This window comes from Antrostomus carolinensis, unplaced genomic scaffold, assembly GCF_000700745.2.
Source record: "Antrostomus carolinensis isolate BGI_N321 unplaced genomic scaffold, ASM70074v2 scaffold25066, whole genome shotgun sequence".
NCBI classification, from domain to species: domain Eukaryota; kingdom Metazoa; phylum Chordata; class Aves; order Caprimulgiformes; family Caprimulgidae; genus Antrostomus; species Antrostomus carolinensis.
In genome coordinates, this window is record NW_010321537.1 from 1 (window position 1) to 26,859 (window position 26,859).

A 26,859-nucleotide genomic window follows, 5' to 3' on the forward strand; every position below is an offset into this window, starting at 1 on the left:
GTCATTCCCGGCGTCCCCGGCCCCGTGTCTCGGCCTGCGCGGAGCCGGCTCCTGCGGGCCCTCCCCGGGCCGTCCAGCCGGTCTCACCGGAAAGGTCCGTGGAGGCTTTGGGAATAATCCTCTCTCTCTGTAGGATGGCGTAGTCCTGGGAGCAGATACGAGAGCAACTGAGGGGATGATTGTTGCGGACAAGAACTGTTCGAAAATCCACTTCATTTCCCCCAATATCTAGTAAGTATTGGAAGTGCTTGTTGTGCCGTTGGTGACGGCTTTGGGGTTTTTAGGCATGCCCTTTGCCAACAGCAGATGTTAAGGTGTGCTTTGAAATGATAATTTATTAGCAAGGCTTGAGGATTTTTGGTAGTTCGTTGGTACTTAGGCTGTCTTGTTTCGTGCTCTGAAAACGTTGACTGTATGAGAACTTAATTTTCTCAATTTTACAATGAGGAGATTTCTACTTGTTGGATAAAGCACAGAGTTATTTGTTTTCCTTTTTCTAACTTGCTCATAATATTTTTCAAGTTGTTGCGGTGCTGGAACAGCTGCAGATACTGATATGACAACTCAGCTGATTTCATCCAACCTGGAGCTCCATTCACTATCTACTGGACGGCTTCCAAGAGTTGTCACAGCTAATCGGATGCTCAAGCAAATGCTTTTCAGGTAACCAAGTGGGTTTCTTGTTTATTGATCGTGCTGTTAAAACCACTAGACGATACTTAAGCTTCTGTGAAGGAGTGTCCTTCCTCAGCCTACTTAACCTTCATAACAAGACTTGAGGAAAGATTTAATAATTGCTCTTTACTTCAGGGCTTTTGAATTGGGGTGGAAGGGAAATGAAGTCTGTGGTGTTTTAGGGGATCGATACTATAGTTGTGCTGTGTTTACGTGGCAACACCAAAAAGACATTAGTTTAATAAACTGTTGATCACGGCCATGAAAACTCTTGTGTATCTTTGTGGTGAGACCAGTAATAATCTTGTAATGTATAAGCTTGTAAAATTGAGAATTTCATGGGATCTGTGATAGAATCGCTACCTCAAAATGTATTTTATTTTCAAAAGAATGAAATGTTTAACCACTTGAAGCCCACAGCTGTTAGTGTAGAAATCTGCTGGTTGTATAGTGAGATAAATGAGTGAAATGGTTGGAAGTTGTACTGCAGTTGTCCTGAGATTTCCTTTGATCGCTTGACTGATCGCAGTCAGCGGCAGTTGAACTTCCTCGCTAGCAGCGTGATGTGGAACGTGCCTCAGATTGAGGGCAAGCTCTGCAAACCTGTAAGTGTTCCAGTACTGTGTAGTACTGTCTCTTACAGAAGTAAAAACGCTGTAGAAAGAGAAGGAAAGAATGAAATTGGTGTGTTCTTTAAAGATAATGTTCAAGCTATTGGAAAGTCTCCGGGAAGGTGGAATAAAGCATTGAAAAGAAAATGGTCTGTGCGACCAAGTGACCGAGATAAATGATAATAATTCAGCTCAGTTGCTTCATGCTGCATTGCTAGGCAGGTTGCCTTTTTTAAGTGTGTGACAAAACAATAAATTTAAGAAGTGGAAGCAGCCAAGAACATCTCATGTGGAAAATGAAGGAGTATGTTTTCTTTGAAATCTCTAAATAAAAGCTTAACTGCAGATGCAGGAATTTAATTTAAGGCTTGAAAGCTACTCTGCATTCTCTCCCTGTTGGCACAGGTTTATTATCCAACCTGCTTGCTTGTCCAGTGATTGCTTGTTCTGCTTGACACTGAAATATACCGTGTTTTAGTAAATTTCTTAGTTGCAACTATTGCTCACAGCTGGTAGAAAGAGTCTTTCTATTATGGAGATGTACTTGGTGTAATCATGGAAAAGTTGTCAAATGTGTATGTTTTAAAAAGAGCCACAGCTTTATTGTGGACCTTCAGATTCACATGCAGACATTGCTCCTAGGTACCAAGGCTACATTGGTGCTGCCCTGGTATTAGGGGGAGTAGATGTCACAGGACCTCACCTTTACAGCATACATCCCCATGGATCAACTGACAAACTGCCCTACGTGACTATGGGTGAGTGACACTCCCTCAGTATTGTAACACAACTGCCTGGTTAGAAGGCTGAGCATTTCAAATTATTATTTAAAGTGTGTTTACTGAAATTGCATTATTTTTGGTGTCACCTCGGACTTCAAAGTTCAAGTTGTACCCGTATTTGTAAGGCAGAGGTACTGTTCTGTTTCTTTTCTCACACTTTAAAAACACGGGCTATTATACTATTTAAATCTAAGCTGCCAAAAAAACCCTGGTGTTAGGAAGGTTGCTGTGTGTGTTCCCTGGTGTACCTTAAAGCAAGAGAATTATGGGATTCCCAAAAACTTGCTTAAAGTTGTTTCTTTAGATGTCTTGTTCTGTTTCTTAATTATTGAGGGATACTTGGAAAGCCCCTGTGGTAAGAACCCTGAAGTAATGAGCTATAATAAACTTTGCAGCTTGCAGGTGAGCCTTAGTGAGCACTGTCATCCTTGTGGTTTATTGAGAAGGGAAATAACACAGGCATTGTTCAAGGGAAGGACACACACATCTTGAAATATTCAAGAGCTTGGCCCAGTTTTTGGCAAAGGGAGTATTTTCAGTAGCAGTGTCAGCTTGTTCTCCCAGTTCTGAATTCTTTTGTGATTTATAGGCAGCAATCTGGGAATAAAGGGTAAAAAATGGGAAGAGATATCACTGGACACTGGTAGGAGATTAAACTGTTGCCTTCTGAGCTAATAAGGCTTGTAAAGGTTAATGCTCTCCTGAGAATATCATATACCTGGAAAGAGTGAAATTTCAAAGATAACCAGAGTTGCAGTTATTTTTGCTCTCTGATCACTCAAGAAGACACTGTATTATTTCAGATTTGCATTTCATTTTGAAGACTTGGATGTTTTAAAATGAAAGCTTGATTTTTTTGGTAAGGCTATGGGAAGTGTAATGTAGAGTCCAAATAAATATATTGGAAAAGAAAATTTACCTGACCATGAAGTGTGTCAGATTCAGCCTGTGTCTGATGCAGCTTTTATGCTGACTGTGATGGGAAAATATAATTTTAGTTAACCATTTTCTGTTCATGTTTGGCATCTCTAGGTAAAACACCTCCTAATAACCATATTGTTGGAAATGTTAAAGGTTTTTCTTTTTCTCCTGGATCTTTGCCCTGCTGAAACAGTGCAGCTGTGCAACAAGCACCGTGATTAAGCGGCAGGAATCCTGCAGAGGAGTTGTTGGACCCGTAGATGGTGCCATTACCTTAGGAAATGGCAACTGACTGACTTGGCAAAGAGAGTCTGTGTAACAGTCCCGTGATGTCATTGTTTAGCCTTTGATATATAAAAAAGTGGCTGATTCTTGTAATTGCTTTACACCCAATATTGCAGGAAACTGTAAAGCTATAACTGACTGTGCTGATGGCTGGTAGCAGTCGATTGCCTGATTAAAGTCCCGTGTTTTCCTTATGTCTGTGGTTACTTTCATGCCTATGTTTTAAAAGCTTTAAAATGTGGCATTTCTGAAAATCCTGGCCACTCGTCTTTCCCTCCACAAAAATAACATCGTAGCAGAATAAATTCAAACAAGTAGGAAGTTGAATTTCAACAGATTTAAGTTTATTGTAGCTGAAACTGTGACTTGCTGTCATCTGTACCAGGTCTGTGTCTGGTGATGAGGTGTTACTTTTGCCTGTGCTGTCAAACAAAGCCCTTCTCAGCATAAATGTCCTCTGCCTTCTACACCTGGTACCCTGACACTTTCTGCAGTGGCTAGGATAAATCTGAGTACAGAGATTAGCTTATGCATATAAATGAAAGGTAGAACTGAGACAGTAGAAAAAGTATCAAAGCTCAAATCAGGGATAGTAGCTGGAATTGTATTTTGATCTTATTTAGACTAATCTATTGTTTGTTATTTTTTTTCCAAATGTTCTAAGGGCAGTTTATTAAATCAGAGTAGGTATTTTGGATCAGTTAATTTCTGGAAATTCAGTATGATAAGGAAAGGCAGTGGAGATGTTGGGTTCTTGTTTATTGTGTGTGTTGGAGTGTGTTTCTGGATGGACAGAGTAGTGTCCTCCTTTGCAAGGAAGATTTAAAAGATACTCGGTGCTTACTCAGGAGTGAAAACATCAAATTAAACTGTTTATGCTGACAAAGGACAAAATTTGATTTCAGCAAACGATGCAAGATTGTCTGATTGCTTGGCTTGTCTAGGAAAGCTTCTGGCCAAGACTTATAATGAAATGCATGCATAAAATTAAAGCACTTGAAGTGAGTAGTTCAGCTTTCAGAAGCAGTAAGTATGTTCCAGTAGTCTCTAGTGGCTGAAGCTGCTCCCTTGGTACCAGTGTTGCTTCATATTCATAAATCAGCTCCTCGTGCATTGGCAACGTTGTCCTGCAGAGCAAGCACTGCCGCTGCTGAGCCTCAGCCCCTCAGCCAGGAACCAGGGTGAAAAATGACCCCAATCGATGGGGCTGTGGAGATCACCGAATTTTTACCTAGAATGAGCAGCAAATTGAATAACAATGAGTGTGTGTGAATAAATGCCCTGTCAGGGAGCCCTGACACTGATGGATTAGGAGATGCTAAATGTTGCTCTCTCAAGGCTCCGTGCATCCTCCAGCGTGGCAGGCTGAGGTAGCAAACAGGTCCTTGGGTGATGGAAATGGACTGTGCTTAGCAAGGAGTTGTCTTCAGTGAATGTTCTACTGGAAAGATCCAGTTCATCTGTTTTAGAAAAGCTATTGCAGTTGCAAAACACTGGAAATTATTGCTGGCTGGATTTTTTTGATATGTATCAGTAATTATCATTCACTTTAAATCAGTACTCAAGTGGTACAACTGCTCAAGAAAGACCAGATGGGATTTTTAAAGTCAGTTTGTTACAGTTGAGTCCAGAAATTATTTTTAATAACTTAGTTGTGAAAAACTCATGAAATGACCCATGTTTCTTGAAGGAGAAGAAGAAAAAAAATCTCTTGTGGTCTCGTAACTTCCCTGGTTCGTGCTAATTAATCAGACCAAAAAGCACTTGCCTCAGAATAGAGCATTGCATCTCAGATTCTGTAGTTCTTTGTAATTTGGTTGGCAAGCAATATTTTTATATATTTAGATGCTAGATTAATACTTTCTGGGTGTTTGTTTCTAAAGTGTAGCTTATTGAAGATGTAGGTAAAGTAAATTATTTGGAATTGATATGGATTTTTATTTTTATTGTGCTTCCAAGGTTGTTGAAGTGTAACCACTCATAGCAGTTAGTGGTTCTTAAAAATCTATCTGAAAGGTTTTTTCCTGAATGTTATATAGTACAAATGCATGATGACTTTACCAATTATACTTTCATTTAATTATCCCTATTGCTCATACGTAGAGGAGTTGTAAACTTCCCACATTTAAAACAAAAAAAATTCCAGCAAAGAAAATTTCCTATTTCTGCATGGGTTGTGTGTTGTTAAGATTCCAAACTGAAGTTGGATATTGAAGATGAGTATCTGGTGTGGTGCTACTTTGAATCTGAGCTCAGTTAAAAGCACAATTTAATGTCACGTTATCTCACAGCTTTCCTGAAGGTTTTAATAGCTTTGGGGTTGAACTGCTGCATCTTGGCAGCGTTGAACCCGAACTGGCAGCGGTTTAAATCAGTCACTGCGTGTACGAGGTGGGAACATCTCTCCCTAATTAATGGCTAGTGTTTTGCAGTGTTTGGGTTTTATCTTTCTCCAGACGTTATTTTTGGGAATTGTTCAGTTTGTTTCCACATAAAGGCGAAGCATGCTTGTTAAAAATGAATTATTGGTGGGCACTGAATGCGTGGACAAGAGAACAGCTGTTTCCCCACAGACAAACCAGTTCTCCCCAGACCCTTAATATCCAAGTTTTCTGTGTTTTATAGGCACTGCAATAAGCAAACCACACTGCCAAGGTTTTCCTCAGGTTCCCAGATTTTACTGCCAGCTCTCCTGTTACAATGCTCAGCTTTCACAACTGCTTGGAACGTTGTTTGGACTGTGTGTGGAATTTGCCAGTAGAGGGGAGCTGGTGTAACTGGATAGTGAAGTTCACAACTGTGCTCGTGGGCGACTGTTGGGGTTTCTGCGGGGATGCTCAAGCCATGGGGTTTGGTTTTGGTCCCCCAGCAGCACAAGCAGGGATTGAGGGGATTTTCTTAGGTGCTACAGGTGAATGTATGCACATCACTTAGTATCTTTCCAAACAGCTCATGTTGTTGTTGTCAAACAGTAGATGTTTTGTTTTGGTGGAGAAAGTCAGAAATCTACATCTATGTGTGTTTCTAAAACCAGCATTTACAGCTGGTGGTAGTGAAAGTAAAGACTTTTCATTGTGATACTTAAGATTACAAAAGTCTGTTCTTCCAGAGAAGCTTAACAGTGCTGTGAGGCTTTTGCTAAGGCACAGTTTTAAATGCAAGCTTATAAAGCTTCTGTTTAGGATTTATAAGCAGTAGAGGAAAAAAAACCCAACCAAACAAATGAGTTTATTCAGCTTTTCCAGCTCTATTTCCTGTTCTGGTAGAACCTCCTTGGGATCTTGGTTTTCAGACATGTAGGTTTAATTAAATTAAGACTTTCAACAGCTCTTTGAAAACTTACATTATGGGACTGTCTACATTTATTTATTTAAAGCTGATAGTAGATTTGACATTTATTTACATCTTGGTAACATAGTGAGATAAATAATTAAAAGTATAATTCTTTGCATATAAAGGATTTAATGTAATGTAACAAAGTTCTCCCCCACCTTTTTCCTTTTTCTTCTTCTTTATAAGTTAATGGGTTCTTGCCCATAGGTCCTTTTGGGAACTTCTTTTAAAAAGGAGCTGAAGGAATTAATCTGGTCTGAGCCATGTATGAAATTATTGCAGTATTCATGTTTTTAATAATTTTTATTTTTCAGTAGAAGCTTTAAGAAAGTGAGACCATTTTTCTTAGCTCAGTAGCTAATGTGGTAATTTCTGTCAGATTCTACCTTTTATACTTTAATCCTTAATGTATTTTACTCTTTATACTCTATTTTTTTTTTTCCCCAAATAACCCTTATCCCAGAGTAAGATTGTTTTCTAGTTTTGAGGCTCCCCGTTCTGCTTATGGTGGGCCTTCATTTGAGTGTAGTAAGAACGTGGTCTGAGTTTGAGACTGTTTCTCTTTATCTTTTTATTCCACCCCCTCATTAGAAATGTTCCTCTGTCATTCCACAAGATGAATTACTCTATGGTTCGTGTCCTGTATTTGTTTTGGAACACACCTCACTGTGACCTTGTTTGAAGGATCAGTGAAATTCCTTTTATTTGTGATTTGTTCTGTGATATCAGCTGTTTGTAGCAGTAGTTCACTTCTGCTGGTAGTTGCTTAAAAATCTTCTTTATTCCCAGTTTCAGCATTTAAAACACGGAGTCATGTATTGCTCCAAGGTGTAAATGAATAGTCATTGCCTGTAATACAAGTACACGCTTAGTGTCCTACTGCTTTTAGGTGTGATGTATTTGGTACTGTAAAGGTAATGATCCTCAACCACAGCAATATCCTGTAACAGGAATATCTGTCATATTCATTGGGATTACCATGCTCATTGATTTGTGTCTGTAAATCTGCTGCTTCTACCCTTTAAATTTGATCTATAATTGGATCTCCTTAAATGGTTCAGATAAGGTAGTCTGTATTTTCTCAACAGTGTCACTGTCAGCTTCTCCTTTTTCATTATACATTCAGCAGACTTGATAAAATCAGCAGGACACCTCATTTGAAACTGTTTAATCGCTGCCTTTTTCTTTCACTGAACCATTGAGGTGGTCAAGCGATGTACACAAATCATTTTAAATAGAAAATATGGCTTTCTCTGTGACCCAGCTAAACAGATAGCAGGATGCAAAACAAGTTAAAAAGTAATAAATGCCAAAAAAATCTTCTAATTGGAGTAAAAAATTGCAGGTAACTTTTATTCACTCTCCAAAAGTAGCGCTCTCTGAAATACGGTTAAGGCCACAGACAGACAGGATTATCTTCCTGAAGACTCGCTCTCTCTGAACAAAGCCAGTTTCCAGTTTCAGAGGGTGTCATACTGGTGTTTGTGTTAATTTCCTGAGAGCAGGTTCATGACACACCACTTTGGCTAGAGACAGCTTCTACTCCGTGGCTGCCTTTGCACCGCGGCCTTGAAGAGCAGCGACGTTAAACTCACGGTTGCCTGTCTGTCATTTTGTCTGTTCAGGTGTTGCTGTTCATTGTGAAAATCCTGGTAAATGCATCATAAACTGTAAAAGCAGATACAGGAAATAACCTGAGAGCAGCAGCCAGCTACCCCGTTACCACTGCACTCTCCCCCTGCGCAAAGGGGGCTGTGCCAGGGCAGCTCGTTAAAGCAATCTCTTCACTCAGGGTGTCTGGGTGTTAAGTGACATACCCTCTAACGTGACCAGGCACAAAAGTGGGGCAGGAGAAATGGAGGAGTAGGAATTACAAACTGTGGCATTCGTTTTCTGCCCTCATTTTCATATCTTTAGTGTTCAAACCAGTAAAGAGAAGGTGGCTGTGGGAGCGCGGACTGTGGCGAGTCTGTGTACACTAGCTATAAATTTATGATTAAATTTGCTGGACTTAGAGGCTGGACACTTTAGGCTCTATAGTAAACTTCTGTCTGGTTTGTGCTGATATTTGTTATCTTTTTCTTAAAAAAAAACCCGAAACCAAACTGTACCTAAATACGCTGTCTAATTAAGTGTCCTAATTTTGCTCCCGTAGGTTCTGGATCATTAGCAGCCATGGCAGTATTTGAAGATAAATACAAACAGGACATGGAGGTAAGAATTATTATTATTTTTTTTAAACCTCAGTATTTCTCCCCTCAATAATCCTCATGGTAATAAGAATTTTAGAGGTTTGAAGCTTTAAAAAAGTTAAATCTCCTCTAGTTTCCCTGCATTTAATAGGTGTTAATGTCAGCTTACTGCGAAGCTGTAAAAAGTGATGGGTAAAATAAATTTAAAGAAATAGAGCTTCTTGCAAATTTATATATGTAAAAACTTGTGTCATTTGACAGTAGGTGAAAGCTTTAAAAACATACAACTGATGACTTCAGGAATTTAACAGCCCTTGCCTAGTCAATATTGCTGTTCTTCCTCAGCAGTCAGTCCTTCTCTCGATCTTGGAAACAGAGATCATGCACGATTGTAAAACCAACAAAAAAATATTCCAGTAATATAGGAAACAATTGGTTTTCTGGTTGATTGGGTGTGTTCAGAACTTTTATTTTTTTAATATCTACTTAAAAGCTGAGTATCAGCAGATTTATAAGGCTGTGGGTTGTTTGTGTTTTGCTGATGATATTGATAAAAATTGCAAAATATTTGTTCATTGCAGAGAATCATTCAGGAGAGCTGAAAGGTAGAGGGTCGTGATTAAGATCAGAATAAGCTATTTGGTTATGAATGTATGCAGTACATTTATTTTTTATTATCTATAGTATTTCCTTACACTTAGTTACATCACGTTCAGTGCCTGCTAAACTAAACTGTGAAAAATCCAGTTACCTGCAGACAGACTGTTCATGACAATAAACCCAAAACAATTGAAGGGCTTTCTGTAACTGGATTTTGTAAAATGCCTCAGTAATGTCAGACCCTCTTTTAAACCACATTAATCCCTTCAGACTTTGTGTCTCCTTCTCATTCCAATTGATTAATAATTTCACAGCAAAGAAAAAACTGAGAACTGAACACAAAATGGAAAATTGAGCCCGTTAAAAAGACTTATGACACTGACATTTGGAATTGTTTCAGCCTAAAATGCAGATACAACAAATCTTACAGCTCTTCAGTATCACTCAATAATGTGGGAAAGGAAAAAGTTGATTTACTTCAGAAAAGGTCTTCAGATGTTCCTCCTCTTTGTCATGTAACTGCTGTGGGTCATTTCCTCATTTCACATGCACTGTATTTTCAGGTGATGGTCCCATAAGTCCACTGAGTTCTTCTCTAAAGTCAGTCGCTGATGTGTCATACCTCGTTAATCTGAATAAATGTGACACATGATGTCAGTCACTTTAAAAAAAAAAACCCAAACAAACCCAAACAAAAACCCCAAAACTTGTTTTGATAAGTTTTCCAGTAGTTAAATTGCTGAAGAGTTGGTGATAAACAGTTTTCCAATTCGTGGGACTGGCTCCTTTTCTGTCAGTGTGTATGAAATAGCTGTAGGTGTGCAAAATTGCACTAAGATAAGGATTCCTGTGTTGCTGCAGAGTTCTGGGCAGCACCTGAAGATCCTGGACTTCTGGCCTCTGGTGTATTTATAAATGCTATGAGAAACAGTGGAATATGTTTAATAGGCACTCAAGTTCCTTCTCTGACTGGCATTACACTAGATGACTGATAGAAGGAACCAGTAGATAGAGGTGGACTCTCTCTATTTTATTTTCCTCTCCCCTCACGCTGCTGTAAGAGTGACAGGGTCTCCTTTTGCAGCCTCTGGTGTGACTGTGCACTTGGCACATGTGCTGCTCACACTGAAAACACGGACTAGAAATCCTTGGCATTGCCAGCTCCGGGGTGATAGTCTGCTTCCAGAGAGACAAATGTCAGCTTATTCTCAGCTAGTTCTCAAGCTTGTATTTTAAGTCCTTCTTTGTGTAAGAGCAACAAAAAAAAGGCACGAAAAGTTGGTAAATCTCCAACTTTTCCTATTTAGAAAGGTCATCCTAATTAAATTGTCTCCATACACACCCATAAATGGCAGCAGATATTCACTCTTCTAACAAGCACGTAGAAATGCAGCTTACCAGCTTGTTGAAATGGAGTTAGATCTTTGAGACCTGGCTGCACCATAACCCTGCCTTTGTTTTTACTAGATATTCTGTTATCTAATAACAATTTAATAATTGTATTAAGGAAACCAGCCAAGTTTCAGGTGATAAGGCTCAGCTGTACCCTTAAACACTTTATCATATTCTGTTATGACTGCCAGCTTAAAATATTTACCTTTTAAGTCTGATGTGGGGTTTTTTTCCAGTAAAGTAATGAAATATCAAATGATATTTCTACTGAAATGAAAACAAATGAAATCTGAAGTACGGTACGTATATTTTACATAAAATCTGCTATGAAATGGCAGTGGTGATAAAATTCCTGGAGATTAATTTAATAAAATGGGGAGAGGATTAATATTTATCTATCGAGATCAACGCTGCTTTCTTTTGCACTAATTGTCAGAATATCTTGCTAGGGCTACTGGAGGGTAGTGGTGTGCTTCAAGACCATCACATCACAGAAAAATGATTCAAAGGCAAACTGTCCTGCACCCTCTGGTATCGACTTGCAAATTAGCATCTGGAATGTAATTAAACAAGCTTAATGAAAGTAGCAGCTGAATACTACTGGAAAAGACAATCAGCTTTTTTGCCTCTGATATATATTCTGTACTATTGAAGCTGATCACCAAACGCATCGTGTGAGCACAGTTAAAAAAAAATTAGCATTTATTTGAAGAATAGGAACTGTTTTTCATTCTGTTATGCTTTTGGCATGCACTGGTGTCCCATGAGAGCCGTGCCACAGCAGATAGTGCACAATATTTATAAATCCATGACAGGCAATAATAGCAACTTGAAAAATTCTTTTGCTAGAATTTCAAGTTGAGAGCTGCCAAAAGCTGAGAGGATCAAATCTGCAGTGGCAGCTGCTGTGCCCTACAGTTAGAATCGTAGACTTTGAAGATGCTCAACTTAAAAAAAAAATAATAAAAATAAAAAAATAAAAATAAAAAAATAAAAAAGAAGACTGCAGGCTTAGCCAATTTTTGCAGGTTTCTAGAGCCCTGGCTCTCTGCCTTTTGAAGATGAGTTGCTGAAGCTTCTACCACTGCCTGAGGCATGCTAACACCAGCAGGATGTGTTTTTTTTCCATAGACTTAGTGTGTCTTCAGATTTAAGTAGCACATGCTTTATCAATGCCAACTGTGATGGTCCTTTCCCTGGTTGCATTGCCGGGAGATGATCTTTACCCAACATCCTTCAGAGAAACTGCTCAGATAGATGGTGACGTACACGAGTGCCACTTCTGCCGTCTGATTTATGGAGGCATGTTTCATTATGAAGCAAGTGCTGGCCTCTAGAGGAACCATTATAGATTGCTGAAGATGTGAACACTTTCAGCCCTGAAGGCCTGTAGATGCTTCAAAAATGTAATGCCAAGCACCTAACTACCGTGGAACAATATTAATCTGTCATGTGGGCAGCTGTAGATCTACTTTAAAAAGCATAAGTGTAAGAACAGCACATCTAATGGAGTGTTTTGAGCTTAGATCTTTCATTGCAGCCAATTTTTCTTTCAATAGAGTAGCCACATGGTTTTTAAACCTTGCAGTCAGGTTTTGCAAATGCCTTCTAGTGTTAAACAATAGTGAAGAGATACTCTGAGTGGACATGGAAACCTCATGATCTGGGGAAAAAAAAGTCTGCAGTATTAAATGCTGAAATTTGGGGTTTTATCCGTACTGTGGTTGTTGAATTCTGAGGGAGATTGGGGGAGTATTTTATATTTTATTCTGGTATTTGACTTCTCTGGTTTGAAAAGTAGAAGCTTTTTGTCTGTAGAAGAATTACTTGCTGTAATTGTGAGGCTGTGTTGTAGCCTTCTGACAAGAGCTTCATGTTTAAGCAAGGAAACAGGCTGCTTGTAACTCAGCTTCTTTTCTGTATCTTATCAAAACAGCCAGGTTTTATAAAAAGAGGATCCGACAGGAAAAGAATCAGTAGAAGCCACAGAAAGCAGAACTATTGCAGGGAGAGGGAAGTAAATCTTTGTGTTATGAGTTCAGGGGCATGGAATAGGTGGAAAAAAATGAAAGGAGGTAGCCTGGCAGATATTTAATAACTGTTTCTAAAATAGATCACCCCAAAAATGTGAGATTATATTTACAGTCATTTATTATATGACTTTTGTTAGTGTGACAGGGAATGAAGTGGTTAGTGAATGAAAACAAAAAGACTTTAGAGGGGTGAGAATGGATTAAAAATAAGAGGAGGCTGTTACAGTGCTGCTATTCCACTTGGAACGTGGGCACTCCTGCAGCACCTCTGCTGTCTGAAAAACGGCATCCTGCTGTCCTGCCAGAGGTTTGTGCTCCATCACCTGTTGGCCAGGTTTGCTTTTGTGATCATTCTGCAGAGGTGAGTTTGGGAACTTGGTTGGTTTCGACAAACACGGGTTAGGGAACAATCTCGGGAGCAATTCAGCAGGCAGATCTGGGTGGAAGGAGAAATGACGGGCAGGCGGGAGGAGTTGGAGGCAGTAACCTTTTTCAGTTGCTAGTTGGCAGCTGTCAGGGTAGGTGTGTTCACAAAGAAATTACAGGAAGGAAGAGGACTGGAAGTTGCAAAATGTGTAGACTCGGCCTCTTCTGGTCCACAGTGGCTTTGCCACTGATTTTTTGAGGTCTTTTTGAGCAGCCCCATATCCCCAGAGCGAGGAAGCTGAGGCATAAAGAATGTCTCCCTCTGGACGCTCGATCTGCGTGGAAGGTCTTGCTGTATCAAAGTGGAAAGCAGTCTAAATTCAGCTTTCACTGAGTATCATTTATTTTGGTAAAAAATCAGGCACAGTACAAAATATTACAAAGAGATGTCACTTTCTTCCATTTTCAAACAGCTGACATCCAGATCATTCAGATGTTTCTGTGCTCGTATTTCCTACTGTCCCCCAATGTGGTGGTATTATTTTTATTTATTAACTACTGACAATAATACTGAGCTATTTTTGGAAGCTGTCAAAACTCTCTAATCTTCCACAATAGTTGTCTCATCAGTCTTATTTAGCCTGCATCTGTGCGATTCGAGGCTCAGGAGCAATGACAAGCTGCATATGAATCCTGTATTCATTAGTGGTGGTGATCAAAATGCCCGTGTCCCTGCCACAGGGCTCAGGTGTGGGAGGCTGTGGGCTAATCCCACCAGCTGACATTCGGAGCTCTAATGACTCCATGGGAAGGTGACCACTTGCTGGGAGGTTTGTCTGCTGAACTCAGGCAGCAGACAATAGAGATCAAGCCAGACTATCAGAGTTAAGCTGGAGAGCCTGCCTGAGATACTTGAACCCCCGTTGGTGTCAAACACGGAGATTAAGTAAATGGGGGGAAGGAAAAAAATAAAAAATCTGATTCTGTGAACAAAAATAGGTCCTTAGTATTCCTGTGCTCTGTGTACCTGTTTATTTCATTACCCAGGGACAATAAACGAGGCTCTTGGTGACATGTCTTCACTGCCTTTGCTGGCAGAGCTCGTGGCAATACAGATTTCCTGCTCTCCTTACATACCTGTGTTATTGTCTCCTTCTTCCATGGGTAAATACCAGGTGTTAGTGCAGACATTCATCCAGAAAATAAAGGCTTATCGTGCTATTTGTTATCTTTCGATTAGATTAAAATTATTCTGTGGTAACCTGGTTTGTTTGACACATTGGACAGGACTGTTCTTCTCTGTGGAAGGTGCCTGGGATTGATTTCCTCTGCAGAACTGTTGTTGAACAGGACGTGAGGCTGATGTAGAAGTGCTAGATGTGCTCTGGAGTGGCTGGGACGACTGGAGAAGCGTTTGGGGCTGGGCTCTTTGAACCTATCAAAGTACAATTTCTGTGCAGAATTCGGGTGGGAAACCGCCAGCAGTATCAGTCTGAATTACCAGTGATACCCAGTAGCACCTTCATCTGCTGTTCTGTTTACAGACTGTATGGAGGGAAATAAATCTTACCTTAGGTTTAAAATGGGCCTTGCTGTGTGACAAAGAGCAACAATTCCTTCACCTTTATGGAGGTAACACTTAAACTTTGTACGTGATAATGCAGACGAGCCAGTCGGAGGCAGGGCTTCGTGTGAAGGGATCATTTCACTGCCCAGGGTAGACGTAGGACAGGTAATTATTTTTGATGCATTTCTCAGGAGCAGGTGTTGCAGTTCAAATGGTTTCAGTTTGTACATCTCCCATCAATGCAAAACATAGTGGAAAATATTTAGCATGGCATGAAGCCCAAGTGCTGCTGTGGAGGCAGAGTGTGATCCTGTGTGAGCAGGGGAGAGCAAAGGGGAAGGGGAAGCTCCCTCCCAGCCAATACACTTTACGGAGCATTTTGGTGTATTAGGAAGGAAAAAATACCAGAGTGCCCAAGGCTGCTTTTTCCAAATAAAATATTGACCTTCATTCCCTTCCATCCTTTTGTCAGAGGTAAATAATGGTCATCTGAACAGAAATGTACTTTATTTGAAGCCAGACATGTTATTGCTGGATATTAATTTCTTGATATGCAATAATAATATTTAGTGATTTTAATTGTCACCTTCTGCATGTTTTCCATTTCTGGACCCTTCCTGGTGGCCACAGTTCAGTGTGTCAGTGTACAGAAAATTGAGGATATTGGGCTGTCAGAGTAGAACTCGCAGCCTGGAAGAACTTACAGCTCTGTCACTGTCGAGTGAGTTCTTTTTACTTGGAGAATCAGTTCCCTAAAAACCTGTGAAGTTCACCCAGACATAAGTAGTGATGGATTAAATGAATTTTTGTATTTGTTCTTAGTTCAGAGTATGGGAATAGTCTGAGAAGAAATCCCGTAGTTGTGAGAGGAGCTTGTCATTTAATTCTGTGCCACTGCAAATATGTATCGTGCTAATCTTCACGTAGGGAATGGCACAGAGGAACTAACGTTATGGAACAGTAGTTCCCAATCACACCAGTTTCCTGCCTTGGCAGGTAATTTGGCATAAAATGTTAATGTAAATCCAGGTTAGTGGGGAAGACATTATTTTACTAAAAAAGATAAACTGCTGATTAATTCAGTATAGAACTCAATTACAAATTGAAAGTGTCTCTGCGGGATGCCAGTACCCTAAAGACAGCAGATGTTGAATTGATACTCCAGCATATTTCACACTGGTATGAAATATTAACATGGTTTATTATACTTGTGTGGTGTGTGATATCAGGAAGGGGGAGGTGGTGATGAGTCTGGGCTCGCAGGCACCTACCATCGGAACATGGAAAAACTTTTTTTTATTTTAAAAATAGAAGTCTGGCTTTGAAAGCTTGCAGAGAAGGTAGAATTTAGACAAGAGTATTTGAAGTCACCATTGCAAACAGGGGCGTGTACACAGTGTTTGAAGGGGATGTATTCTGGAGAGAAAATTCTGGTCGTATTTAATAGTTTTTGAGTCCTCAGCACTGTTTGTTGTGCAAATATTGAGTCATTCACCTTCCTGCAAGTGAATGAAAGTAATTTGGAGCGTTTCACTTTCTTGTTAAATAAGGCTGTGGAAACAGAACTAGAAAATGACATGATACGTGTTACCTTGAGTGAAAATCACTTAGGTTAACACACAAAGTAATGGAGTTGTTATTTCACTTTTTCCCAATCACATTTGCTTTAGAAACTTCTAAATTGCTCTTTATCTCGGTCTTTAACAGCTGTTCAGTAAAACTAAATAAACCTGTATATGATATTGAAGATGTATTTTTGAGATTTAAGGTTTTCATTAGAATGTCCACAATTCCAAACAGTGTGTGGTTGAAATTCAGCAGCATGGAGGTGATCTCATCTTTCTACCTATTACAGGGCAGTTTTTAGTCCTACGTATCTTTAGATATTTTAACTTTTCCGTTGTGTGCTGGGAATATTCTGATAATTTCTACCCACTCTTTGTGCACAAACTGTTGGTTGTTCCCAGGATCCATCTTTGTGTTTCACTGCTCCCTGTCTCCCAGATGCTGCTCCTCCTGGAGGTTCTGATTTCGCAGCCCCTTTGCCTTTGGTGTGATCGTTGCTTTAGTTTATTCTTCTCGAGCTGTGGTCACTCAGCACGTCGGTTCAATCCTCTTTTCTGCGACCTGGAATCCTGATTCTGCGTCCTCATCACGTGTATTTATTTTACGAGCCTGTTTTGCATTGTTTGGACAGTTAGATCTCCAAATTCTACCTCTTTCCTGACTTTTTAGAGTAGAAAGAAGAGATGGTGCTAGAGGAAGGGCAAGGGGGAGAGCCAGGAAGACTGGCTACTTTTCAGTCAGCTGATCAAAGATTTAAGTCAAGCAAAATATTTTGGTTGTAGCATAGGTCTATCTAAAAAAATTTCAAGAAATATGAAGCAAGATATGTTGTTTGTTTGCTTACGAGGCACGACTTGAAATGAGTATTTTTTTGGTGAAGACTCATTAAACCTGAGTGGTTTAAATTAAACACACCAGCCCCTTTCCAGCTTCAAAAGGTCGCCAAAACAGATTCACTCTCACTAATGGAGTCTTTCAACCTCCCCTTACGAGAAAAACACAAAGTACTTTGCTGCTCAGTTTCGCTGTCTCTTTGGACTTAGCCAGCAGATTTCAGCATCGCTTCCAGTTACGTATTGATCTCGCCGCGACTTCTCCCGCCAGGCAGGCGTGCGCATCCTCTCGCGCTGAACTCTGCTGATTACTCGCCCAAAGTCTGATTATGCTTCTGCAGGTGCTTATGTCCTTCAAGAGGTATCGCTTCCCGAGCCCCAAATTCCCAACACTCCTTTATAGATTTATTTTATTAGCATTGTCCTTCCTGAAGCTTCTGATTTTTTTCCCTCCCCTTCTCTTCATACACGAGTCTTGTGGGTTCTCGCTTTAATTAGGGATCCACTTTTTACATTATATAATTTGCACAAATTTCATTCTGCTGTAAAAGACAGTTGTGATAAATATTTTATTTATTTTTACAAAAATGGTTACGCACTATCATATTAATTCTCTGCTGATGTTCATTGTGTGCTGTATTTCACATTCTTAATAAGACTTCTTATTGGAGAACTGCACTACAGGTTGCATACCTAACAGGATGCTGGTGACCTGCAGAAGGTATTCATTTCACTTTGGTAAAAATTAATAAAAAAAAAAAATCCTTTCTACACTTTTTAAATCTAGAAAAGACATCTCCTATTTAACTTGCTTGTGGAGTTGCAAAATATTGAGGAAATAATAGTCACGAAGCCGTTCCAGCTGCTCCCTTCACTGCTGAAGACATAATGGTAAACTTGTTTAAAAGCCATTAGTAAAGATAATATCAATGTGATGTAGAAATACCCACATCTTCTGTAGGAGAGTCTCTCTTCTTTTTTTATTTCAGTAGCATTTGAAACCTGGAAACTGCTTAAGTGAGAAACTTGGTTGGAGTCATATACAAGAATAATGTGTAAAAGTTCCTTATTGGTGCTGTTTGGGACTCGCTCCGTAGCAGCTGCAGAGAGGTGCAATCTATCAGTTCTTGAGTGTCTACAAAATGCAACTCTCCAGATAACAGGTTTAAAGTAAAGATTTAATACAGGCTCTATCTACTGTGATGCTGCAGTGACAGTTTAAAACTCATTCTCTAAATCTCAGCAGACTTTATAGCTAGCAGTGGGCCCATATAAAGCTTAATGGCATTACAACACATAAATCATCTTTTAAAGATGCTACCAGTAGCTCCAATATTAAATGCAGACAATTGTCTGTGTTATAAATAATTTATCAAACACCGTTTCAGATTAGCCCTCCACGCTGAGTTATTTATTTTAGCCTTTACTGTGCTATTCCTCAGACACGTTTTGAACGATCCATTACTGGTCACTCTAATGAACTTGGGGGTCTGTTTCCCCCCTCGCGCGCCGCCGTACAGCTGCGGTGACCATTACAGGGCTGAGCTGGACCTCTCCGCGCCTTTCCCAAGCGCTGCCCATTTGTCATGCGGTGGTAAATGGAGTTGCACATTGGAGTCCTGGGACACATTGTGTGATGTGGTGATGGAGACAAACAGATCGCTCTATAAAGCGCTGCTTGTCACGCCCGCCCCGCGCCGCAGTACATCACTCGCGCTGGGATCTCATTTCAGGAGCAGCGTGGACTCCAGAGAATGATATTCCCAGTTAGTTTGGTCTTTGCAGCCGTAAAGTAGGAAGTGCTCCTTTCATTTACCCTGAACTTTTAGGGGTTTTTTTTAAGATTAATTATCCCAGTGACTCATTTGTGCATCTGCTCTTAGGGCTGTGTCAGCCCTTTTCACGATAACCCCCTATTTTCCGATTGTAAAACAGCAGCCCCTGCTAGAACCTCACGTGTGGGATCCCCACCAAGGGATGCTGGGGGGTAAATTTCCTTGTGGCTGTTCTGGCCATCTTGCTAAATGATGAAAAAGGAGGAGGAGTAAAGAAGCAGCACTGAAGCAGGGTTTTCTAAAATGAAAATTATTCCAGGCTCATGAACGAAGCTGCACTACCCCAGAGGAAGGAGCAGAGGTGACATTTTGGGCTTGTCCAGTGCAGTGGGTGCGTTGGTGCAGTCACAGCTGAGCTCTGCTGGGTATTTTTTAGAACAATTCTGGTAACAGCAGGTTGATCAGTACTTCTTAAAAAGTAAACCAGTAAAATTTAAATCAGTGTGATGACTCTGAGATTTACATTGTTGTCTAAACCAACTAAATTAATATGAAGAGGGGAACAAACCCCACAGCTCTGCTTTAGGTTTCGTAATCTCCAGTGTTTCTCTTACACTAACAGCTTAGAATTATTCTGGTCTTGGCACCACTTAATTTTTAAAACATATCTGCACATACGTCTTTGTTTTATTTTAGTGTATTTACTTTCACTAGAGTACTGAAATGCCCTTAGCATGCAACAAATCAGTGGCAGTATTCTTCTAGCAGTGGAATGAGGAAATACTTGCTTATCATCAGTTTTATTACCAAAACCACTGAAGGAAATGTACAGGAGTTGTTTTTGCAGCGTGGTTGTTTTGTTCTGGTCAGCTCAGTGGAAAATCTAATTTTTATTTCTTTTTTTAAAGCGTAATATTAATAAACCTGGGAGCAAAAATAAGAATTTACGCTATTTCTCTAGTTCCCTGAAAAAGTGCCCCCTCTTGGTCAGTACCCTAATTAAGCTGTTGGAGCAGGAATACTGTTACTAATGAGGGAGCACACCAGGCACACTCTGGGACGGGAGCTGAGGTAATTTTGGGTTCCTCCTCAGCTGCACTCGTACAGTGGGGCTTGTGCAGCTGCTGTCTGACCCAGGGCTGATCCAGAGCGGGCTGTGGAGCTCAGCACCATCGTTTCCTGGGGCAGGATACTTGCACCAAGGCCTTTAGAATGAAGGAAATTGTAAAAAGCTGCATTTTATCCAAATCAGCACCGAGTATTTGCTCTTTGGTTGGTGATGTCCAGTGGCAGAAGATTATTGAGGGGGGAGATGCATCAGCAGAGCAGTGGTGAGTGGTGATGGATAAGCTGAGCGTTGGGTTGGGATCGTGTTGGGCCAGCAATGACCTGAGCATAAAGCACAGTCCCCGTTTGTGCTCAGAGGGTGTTTCTCTGTCTCCGTCTTTGCTGGAACAGACAAGCTCCAGTCAGAGTTTTCAGGTAAGGTCCTTGTACCCCTTGGAGAAAAACTAAGGGGTCTTGTGTGCTCTGTGTCCTCAGGAGGCTCCTGAAAAGATGCCAGTGTGAGTGAGGGTGTCTCTGTGTGAGTGAGGGTGTCTGTGTGTGTGTGTGTGTGTGTGTGTGTGTGTGTATCTCCACACACAGTCTGTTTTTCTGACGCTTCTGCAGGTGACTGGAGCTCTGGTGCCTGTTCTGTACAGGCTGCAGCGGAGCTGGGGGTGCAGGACAAGTGCCAGCAGGTTTTGTCTCTTAGCAAGTGGCACAGGGCCATGGGGAGAGGGGTGGGACAGGGACTCGACCCCCACACTGAATTGCGGGGCTTTGGGGTGGTGGTGGATCTCATGTGGTAAGGACGGGGTCACACTGGACTGAGAACAGATGCTGGTACCTGGTTTTTTTATGAGATTTAAAATGACACATCCAGAAAGTTGTTTTGGCCCATTTTTTCTCACTGACCCTGTTCACTTCCAGTGCAAACCTGAGGATTTACTGGCTCCATCAGATTATTTCTGATAGCACTGGATCCACGCTGTGATTTATTTCTTTTCAGTAAGGTGCATCTGCAGTAAGAACCGGCCCTGCCGGGTCTGTAGAGGGAGCCAGGCAGCTGCAACAGCCCCTTTAGCCGAGGCTGGCAGACCAGAGCTTGCATTTCCGATGCCTGCCCACCACCACCACCCATTAATGTACTGGGGGGAGGGGAATTCAGATGATTGCAGCTCTGGTGTAATTTTTAATGGGGAGTTTGTGACTTTGAAACGTTTCCTTGCACAAGACACGGACGCTGGTGTTTCTGGGCTGCAGACACGGTGGTGTTTCAGGCTCTTGAGCTGCTAACCAGCCAGTTTCTCACCAGTAGGTGCAGAGCGTGTTCAGCAGCTGCTTGTTTGCCCTTTTCAAAGCAGAGATACAAAACCTGGCAGAAAGGAAACACCCAATTTCTGCAGGATTGGTGGTGGCTTCAGGAGCAACAAAAATAGCGACTTCAGTTCCTGTTCTAGTTTTCTACTCTAGTTTTGTTGCAATTACGATTCCACTGGTTGTACAGAGTAATTCAGAAATACAGATGCTTTCAACTAGATAAATACAATATGCATGAAATGAACTATAGTCAATGTATATTTTGCTTTAGTTACCTATAGAATTTCTGGAGTATACAGCAGAAAATAAACTGTAGCACCTTTTCTGCATTTTAGGGGGGTTTTGGTTTGTTTTGGGGTTTTTTTTCCCACTTAAAATGGTAGGAACTTCACCACAAAGTGCAGTATTTTGACAGAAGTACCTGGTTTGATCAGTTTTTCCAGCAGGTTTCTTTGAATTCTCTGCACTTTTGCTCAGGACTGGAATTAAAACCGTTACCCAGCTCAGCTGGGTGCAGGGTTAGGCTGCTTTGTGACACAGGTACTATTAAGAGGAGCCAAATAAATTTTTACCAACTAAGGTAAGTTACAAAAACTCATAGAAATAATTCTGGTACTAGAGGGTCATTACACAGTCCCTCCCGAGGGAAGTTTGAGTGAGTCTTTAATCTGTGTGCAGCTGTGACACAGAGGGCACTGTGGGAGCCTGCAGGAGTTCTGTGAAATGCCCCACGTGTCTGGTACCAGCTCCTGTAACTTTTCCAGGAGGAAGAAGCCAAGCAGCTGGTGCGAGATGCCATCGCAGCTGGAATATACAATGACCTGGGCTCGGGCAGCAACATCGACATCTGCGTTATCAGCAAGAACAAGTTGGATTTTCTCCGTCCGTACGATGTGGCCAACAGAAAGGGCAACAGGTTGGTATTCCTGAAGCTGGACATTATCCCTGCTCTTCCCAGCAATTCCTGGCTTCCATGACACTAAATGCTGTCACAGGAACCTCTTGCTGTGTGTACTGAATTTCAACTAAACAAGAAAACAAAACTAGTAGCTGTACTTGCAGTGGAGTAGAGGCTGGGAGTGGGCATGTAGAGTTGGGTGAGGGAGACAAACCCCTCACCTGCTGCTGCGTTACCAGGCCCAGAGGCTGCTCCTGAGCTTCAGGCAGTTTGAGGAAGTAACAGAGTTTTGTGTTTGTGGCTGAGCAGGTAACTTGGGTTTCATTTGCCACGAGGCTGCACCCAAGTCTGGTTCTGTTCTGTGTGTGGTGTCAGACTGTGCCACGGCTGCACCCGCTGCAGTTCTGCCTGACCTGAGTGTGTGATTTGCACAGCACAGCCCCTCGTGAGCCCCCCACACCAGCTCACTGCAGGACAAACCCAGGCTCTGTTTTATTCTCTTCCCAGAGGCCCTTTCTAGCCATGGCTGGAAACACGCCCTGGGCAGGATTTTAAAGACAATACAGACATTGTTTTGTTCAGTACAGTTTCCTCAGAGTTGTCCAGAAATCCCCTGTGCTGTGCTGAGGGGACAGTTACAGTTCATGGCTAAATACAGCACTCACAAGATGATTTATTTTTTTTTTTAGCTGCACTAAACTTGAGTCCTTTCATGTATAAATAAATGCTTGTCAGCATTCATCCTTGCCCAATCGGTCCTCTCCCAACCATTTCCAGTATGTAGAAACTTGGATTCTGCTGCACCAATGGGTGTAAAGGGTGACATCTCCTTTATTTGGATGCAGTGATGATTTTTAAGCTAATACCCCAGTAAAATTATTCTCCAGTTATTAGAATGTCCCGTGCTGCAGTGAGATCCCACTGACTCCTATAAAGTAGCCTTTCCCTTAATTAGCAATTGATTTTTAAAGCCAGTGGTGTTTCCTGGAAATGTTAGTTTAACTGAAACTTTGAGTTCCTGCAATCAGTTGAGCTTCTGCAGTAAGCTCAGTTCTGGACTTTTATAGGAAACTTCCAGCTTTGAAAGTTGATTAGCTCTTGACTTTTCAGTGAGAGGTTTCCTGTGTAGTTAGTTAATTTTTCACCTCTTTCTCTAACAGGTACGGGAGATACAAGTGTGAAAAAGGAACAACTGCTGTTCTCACAGAAAATGTCGCACTCCTGGAAATTGAGGTGCTGGACGAAACTGTTCAAACCATGGACACTTCCTGATCCCTCCCGTGCAGCCTGGCTGGGCCCTGGACACCAGCAGTAGTTGTGTGTAGAAGCTTCCCAGACTCAAACGAAACCTGCGGCTGCTGCTGCAGAATAAAGAGGGTTCTGACCATTCTCAGTGGTGTTTTCATGTGATTCCTTGTGCTGCTTCTCCCTTCTTACATGGCTTAAACTGTGAGGCAGCATCTGACCAGTGGTGTGGGCTGTGTAAGTGAGTTGAACCCCACAGTACAACAGTTGTTTTGTTAATTCAGGGTTAAACTACTCTGTGAGCCCAGGGTCAGGGGTTTAATGGTAAGATAACGTCACTTTGGTGATGGGTACGTACCCGGTCGAGAAGGGAGCACTGCTGGTTCTGAACGTGCATTCTTGCAGGGAAATCAGAATATACTGTCCTTGTGACAGGTTAATATTTACTCCTCCCTGGTTTTTGGAGCTGGAGAGAGGATAGGGAGCAGCTCCAACCTCCCCTCTCACACACACATTTTCATTTCTAGATTCCATGACCAAAGCCAGCATCATTCAGAGTCTAATTGTCTTGGTACTTGGCTGAATTTTTCTCCCATCTTCCACTGGGAACATTTTCACACAGAGTAAGTTGTGGAGGGTTTTAGTGTTTTGTTTTTTTTTTTTTACTTTCTTCTTAATACTGGACTTTTTTTTTTTTTTTTTAAACAAAAGTGTTTATTTTGTAAATCTTTTTTTTTTATTTATCTAAAAATGCACAATTGCAAAAAAAAAAATATTACCTTTTGAAATACATTTACTTATAGGCACTAATAAATTTTATGTAGCAAGAAAGTGACCAGACTTCTCAAGATACTCAAATTTCAGCTGAGCTTCCCTGGAAGCCGAGGATCCTTTTCCGTGTCACACCAAGAGGCGCAGCACAACCCTCCTCTGAACGTGTAGCTGCCACCACGGCTTAAAGGAACGCTGCAGTGTGAGTGTGACAGCCTTCAGGCTTCAACCTAAGAGCTGCTAAAGGAGCTGGGCATAAATTAAACACGTGAGCATGGGAAGGGGGGAAGCAATTTGGTGCTTGTACTCCATTCTCATGCTGATCTGAATTTCCTGAATCTCTCATGAGAGCAGCAGGCTCAACTTCCTCCTGCAAAGACTCGATAAAATGGCACCGTGCATTAATGATACCAACATTATTCACAGCAATTAATAGCTTTGCTTTGCTACCCTCCATAAATATTTCACAATTTGATGGGAAGTAGTTGAAGATGGCACTGCAGTTTTCCTTTAAGTAGAGCAAATTAGGTTAAAAAAAAATAACTCCACTAAAAGCCTATATATGTATGTAACCCTCTAACCCTAAGTCTTAGTTCCAAAAAATTAAGGATTGTATGCTTTTCTTAAGAAGAAAAAACAAAACAAACAGGCACAGGCTGCATCTGAACTGTCACACACACAAATCTACACGCTGGCATCAGCCGCCGTCACTCCTGGAAGCAGCGCTGGCCCAGGACAGGCTCGTTTCGTTGTCCTCAAGAAGGGGAAGTGCAGCCCCGTCCCTCTGAAACACTTGAACGTGAATCCTGGGGTGTTCCTAGAGCAGTGACTATTCCTCATCGACAGTAATGGACACAAATCATTGATTCAATGAATGGGTTGAGTTGGTTCAGAATTTTCGTGTAGTTAAAGAAGATGATGACTCCTTCAAATCAGGTTGAGATTTCATCAAAGTTCACATTTGTAAATCAGCTTTCACAGTTAAAGAGCCGGGGCTGATCCTCATGTAGAATTAGATACACAAAGCATTCGACTTTTACTTCTTTTTTAAAAATTTCCCAAGTGTTTTAAACACTGCTTTGCTGAAGTTTTACCTGTCGGTCAAAGTATCCCCACCAACGTGGAGCTGGCTGAGATAAACACTGGTTTTTAACAAGAATCATGCCAAATGGGCAAATACACTTAAAGAGAAGTTATTTGCAGAAGCAATGCTGCTTCTGGGCTCTCTTTGGCATGGGTTTCTTTTTCCCCAGGTACATCCTTAACTCGTCTCACTGGCTGTAGACAAGCTAACAGATAAATGCATCAGCAAAATACTCACTCTAAATTTTCAATTAAAAAAAAAAGAAATCTTGAAACAAATGTGTTTCCCACCCCTCCCCCCCCCAACCCTTCCCAGTTCCTAAGTCCCCTCCTGAAGAGGAAGGAATTAATAAAAACACATAAATGGTTGCTTTAAAAGATAGGAAGTAAAAACTGAATTTGCTATTAACCATTTGCAGAAGAGGCAAAGTAGCAGTTATACAAATTACACAAAATCTACTGTTATTCTTACATGAGTATAAAGTGATTTCACTGAAGGAATTATTTCAATAGTTCACATTACAGTTACCATAGAAGGGGTGTGGCCAACGCTCCGACACCCTTGTTAATATCACCTATCCTAGATTACACACGACAGTTTTAAGAAAGGACCCTTAAATGATCTACATCTGTAACATGTTATTGGCCTTAAAAAAACAAAAACAACAAAAGAAATCACTTGCAATACCTCACAGAATCTTCACTTTAAAGCATGACCATCTTGTCAGAGTCCTTGGCAAATAACCTGCAGAAATAAGGGAGCATCTTGCTACCAGTGCTCAACTCTCACTTGTGGCACTAGGCACCAGTCGGTTTCATCTGAGAAAAATGAATTCAAGTAAGACTACGCTGTGCTGGCTTCTCGAGAGCGTCTGCAGATGGTTCATGTGCTGGAGGTCCAAACATGCATTTGTTTTGCTATTTGGTGCACGTAACCAATGTCAGGTCTCTGATCTGGATCGGGGTATATGCACATGCTGACCAGCTCCCGCAGCTGAAAGACACGAAAACAGGGACACAAACATCAGTGAATCTGCAGTTTTCTTACCAGAAAAGGCTACGGGAGCAACTGTCCCACCGCTGGGGACAGGACAGGAGCTGGGAACCTCTCTCATGTACGTGTTCCTGGGCAGACTGCAGGCACGTCCTGGGTCCATCTGTCCCATGTCCCCCCCAGCCTACAAAAGGGGCCAGGAAGGACCTTTCCCACCAAACCTTCAGCTCTGAAGATTCAGATCTTGACACAACCCAGTGGATTTTACATTGTCATTTACGAGGCGCTTGTAGCATCTGCATCCTGAGGGGTTCCCTGCTCAGTGGTTTCGTGTGGCTCTACAGAGAACACAACCACCACCTCTGACCTGTTACTCCTGACACTGGGAGCTTCAAAGTCTTTTTTTAAAAAAAAACCAAAACAACAACAACAAAAAAACCTCCACCACCAAACTTTTCCCTGTGGGATTTTTGATTCACTTCAGAGAACCAGAGCAGAGACGACCAGTATCATCATGGTCAACAAGAGTCTGAAGCAGGAGACAGGGTGGTGGGTCGGAGGAGTGGGGAAGGG

The 26,859-nt window shown here is 41.3% G+C and overlaps 2 protein-coding genes across 2 annotated transcripts in view; one reads left to right on the forward strand and one right to left on the reverse strand.

The window, feature by feature from the left end:
* The first annotated feature begins 139 nt into the window (after positions 1-139).
* LOC104526510 (proteasome 20S subunit beta 7) lies at positions 140-23,465 on the forward strand. The gene is made up of 6 exons (XM_010169972.2): positions 140-231; positions 523-663; positions 1,929-2,044; positions 8,763-8,821; positions 22,060-22,211; positions 23,354-23,465. Exons 1-6 carry the CDS (start codon positions 176-178, stop codon positions 23,463-23,465), a joined length of 636 nt encoding a protein of 211 aa, XP_010168274.2. The 5' UTR covers positions 140-175.
* Positions 23,466-25,575: 2,110 nt separating this feature from the next.
* Positions 25,576-26,859, reverse strand: part of LOC104526509 (serine/threonine-protein kinase Nek6) — a 38,208-nt gene continuing 36,924 nt past the window's right edge. The window contains exon 9 of the mRNA XM_010169971.2: positions 25,576-26,286. Within this exon, the coding sequence (XP_010168273.1) occupies positions 26,176-26,286 (111 nt within the window). The 3' untranslated portion in view covers positions 25,576-26,175. The remainder of the gene's footprint in view (positions 26,287-26,859) is intronic.

Excerpts from the sequence above, each read along its gene's own strand:
- LOC104526510 (XM_010169972.2), top strand. The coding sequence starts at position 176 with ATGATTGTTGCGGACAAGAACTGTTCGAAAATCCACTTCATTTCCCCC. Across the intron at positions 664-1,928 it reads CTCAAGCAAATGCTTTTCAG|GTACCAAGGCTACATTGGTG; the intron begins GTAACCAAGTGG and ends CATTGCTCCTAG. Across the intron at positions 2,045-8,762 it reads ACTGCCCTACGTGACTATGG|GTTCTGGATCATTAGCAGCC; the intron begins GTGAGTGACACT and ends TTGCTCCCGTAG.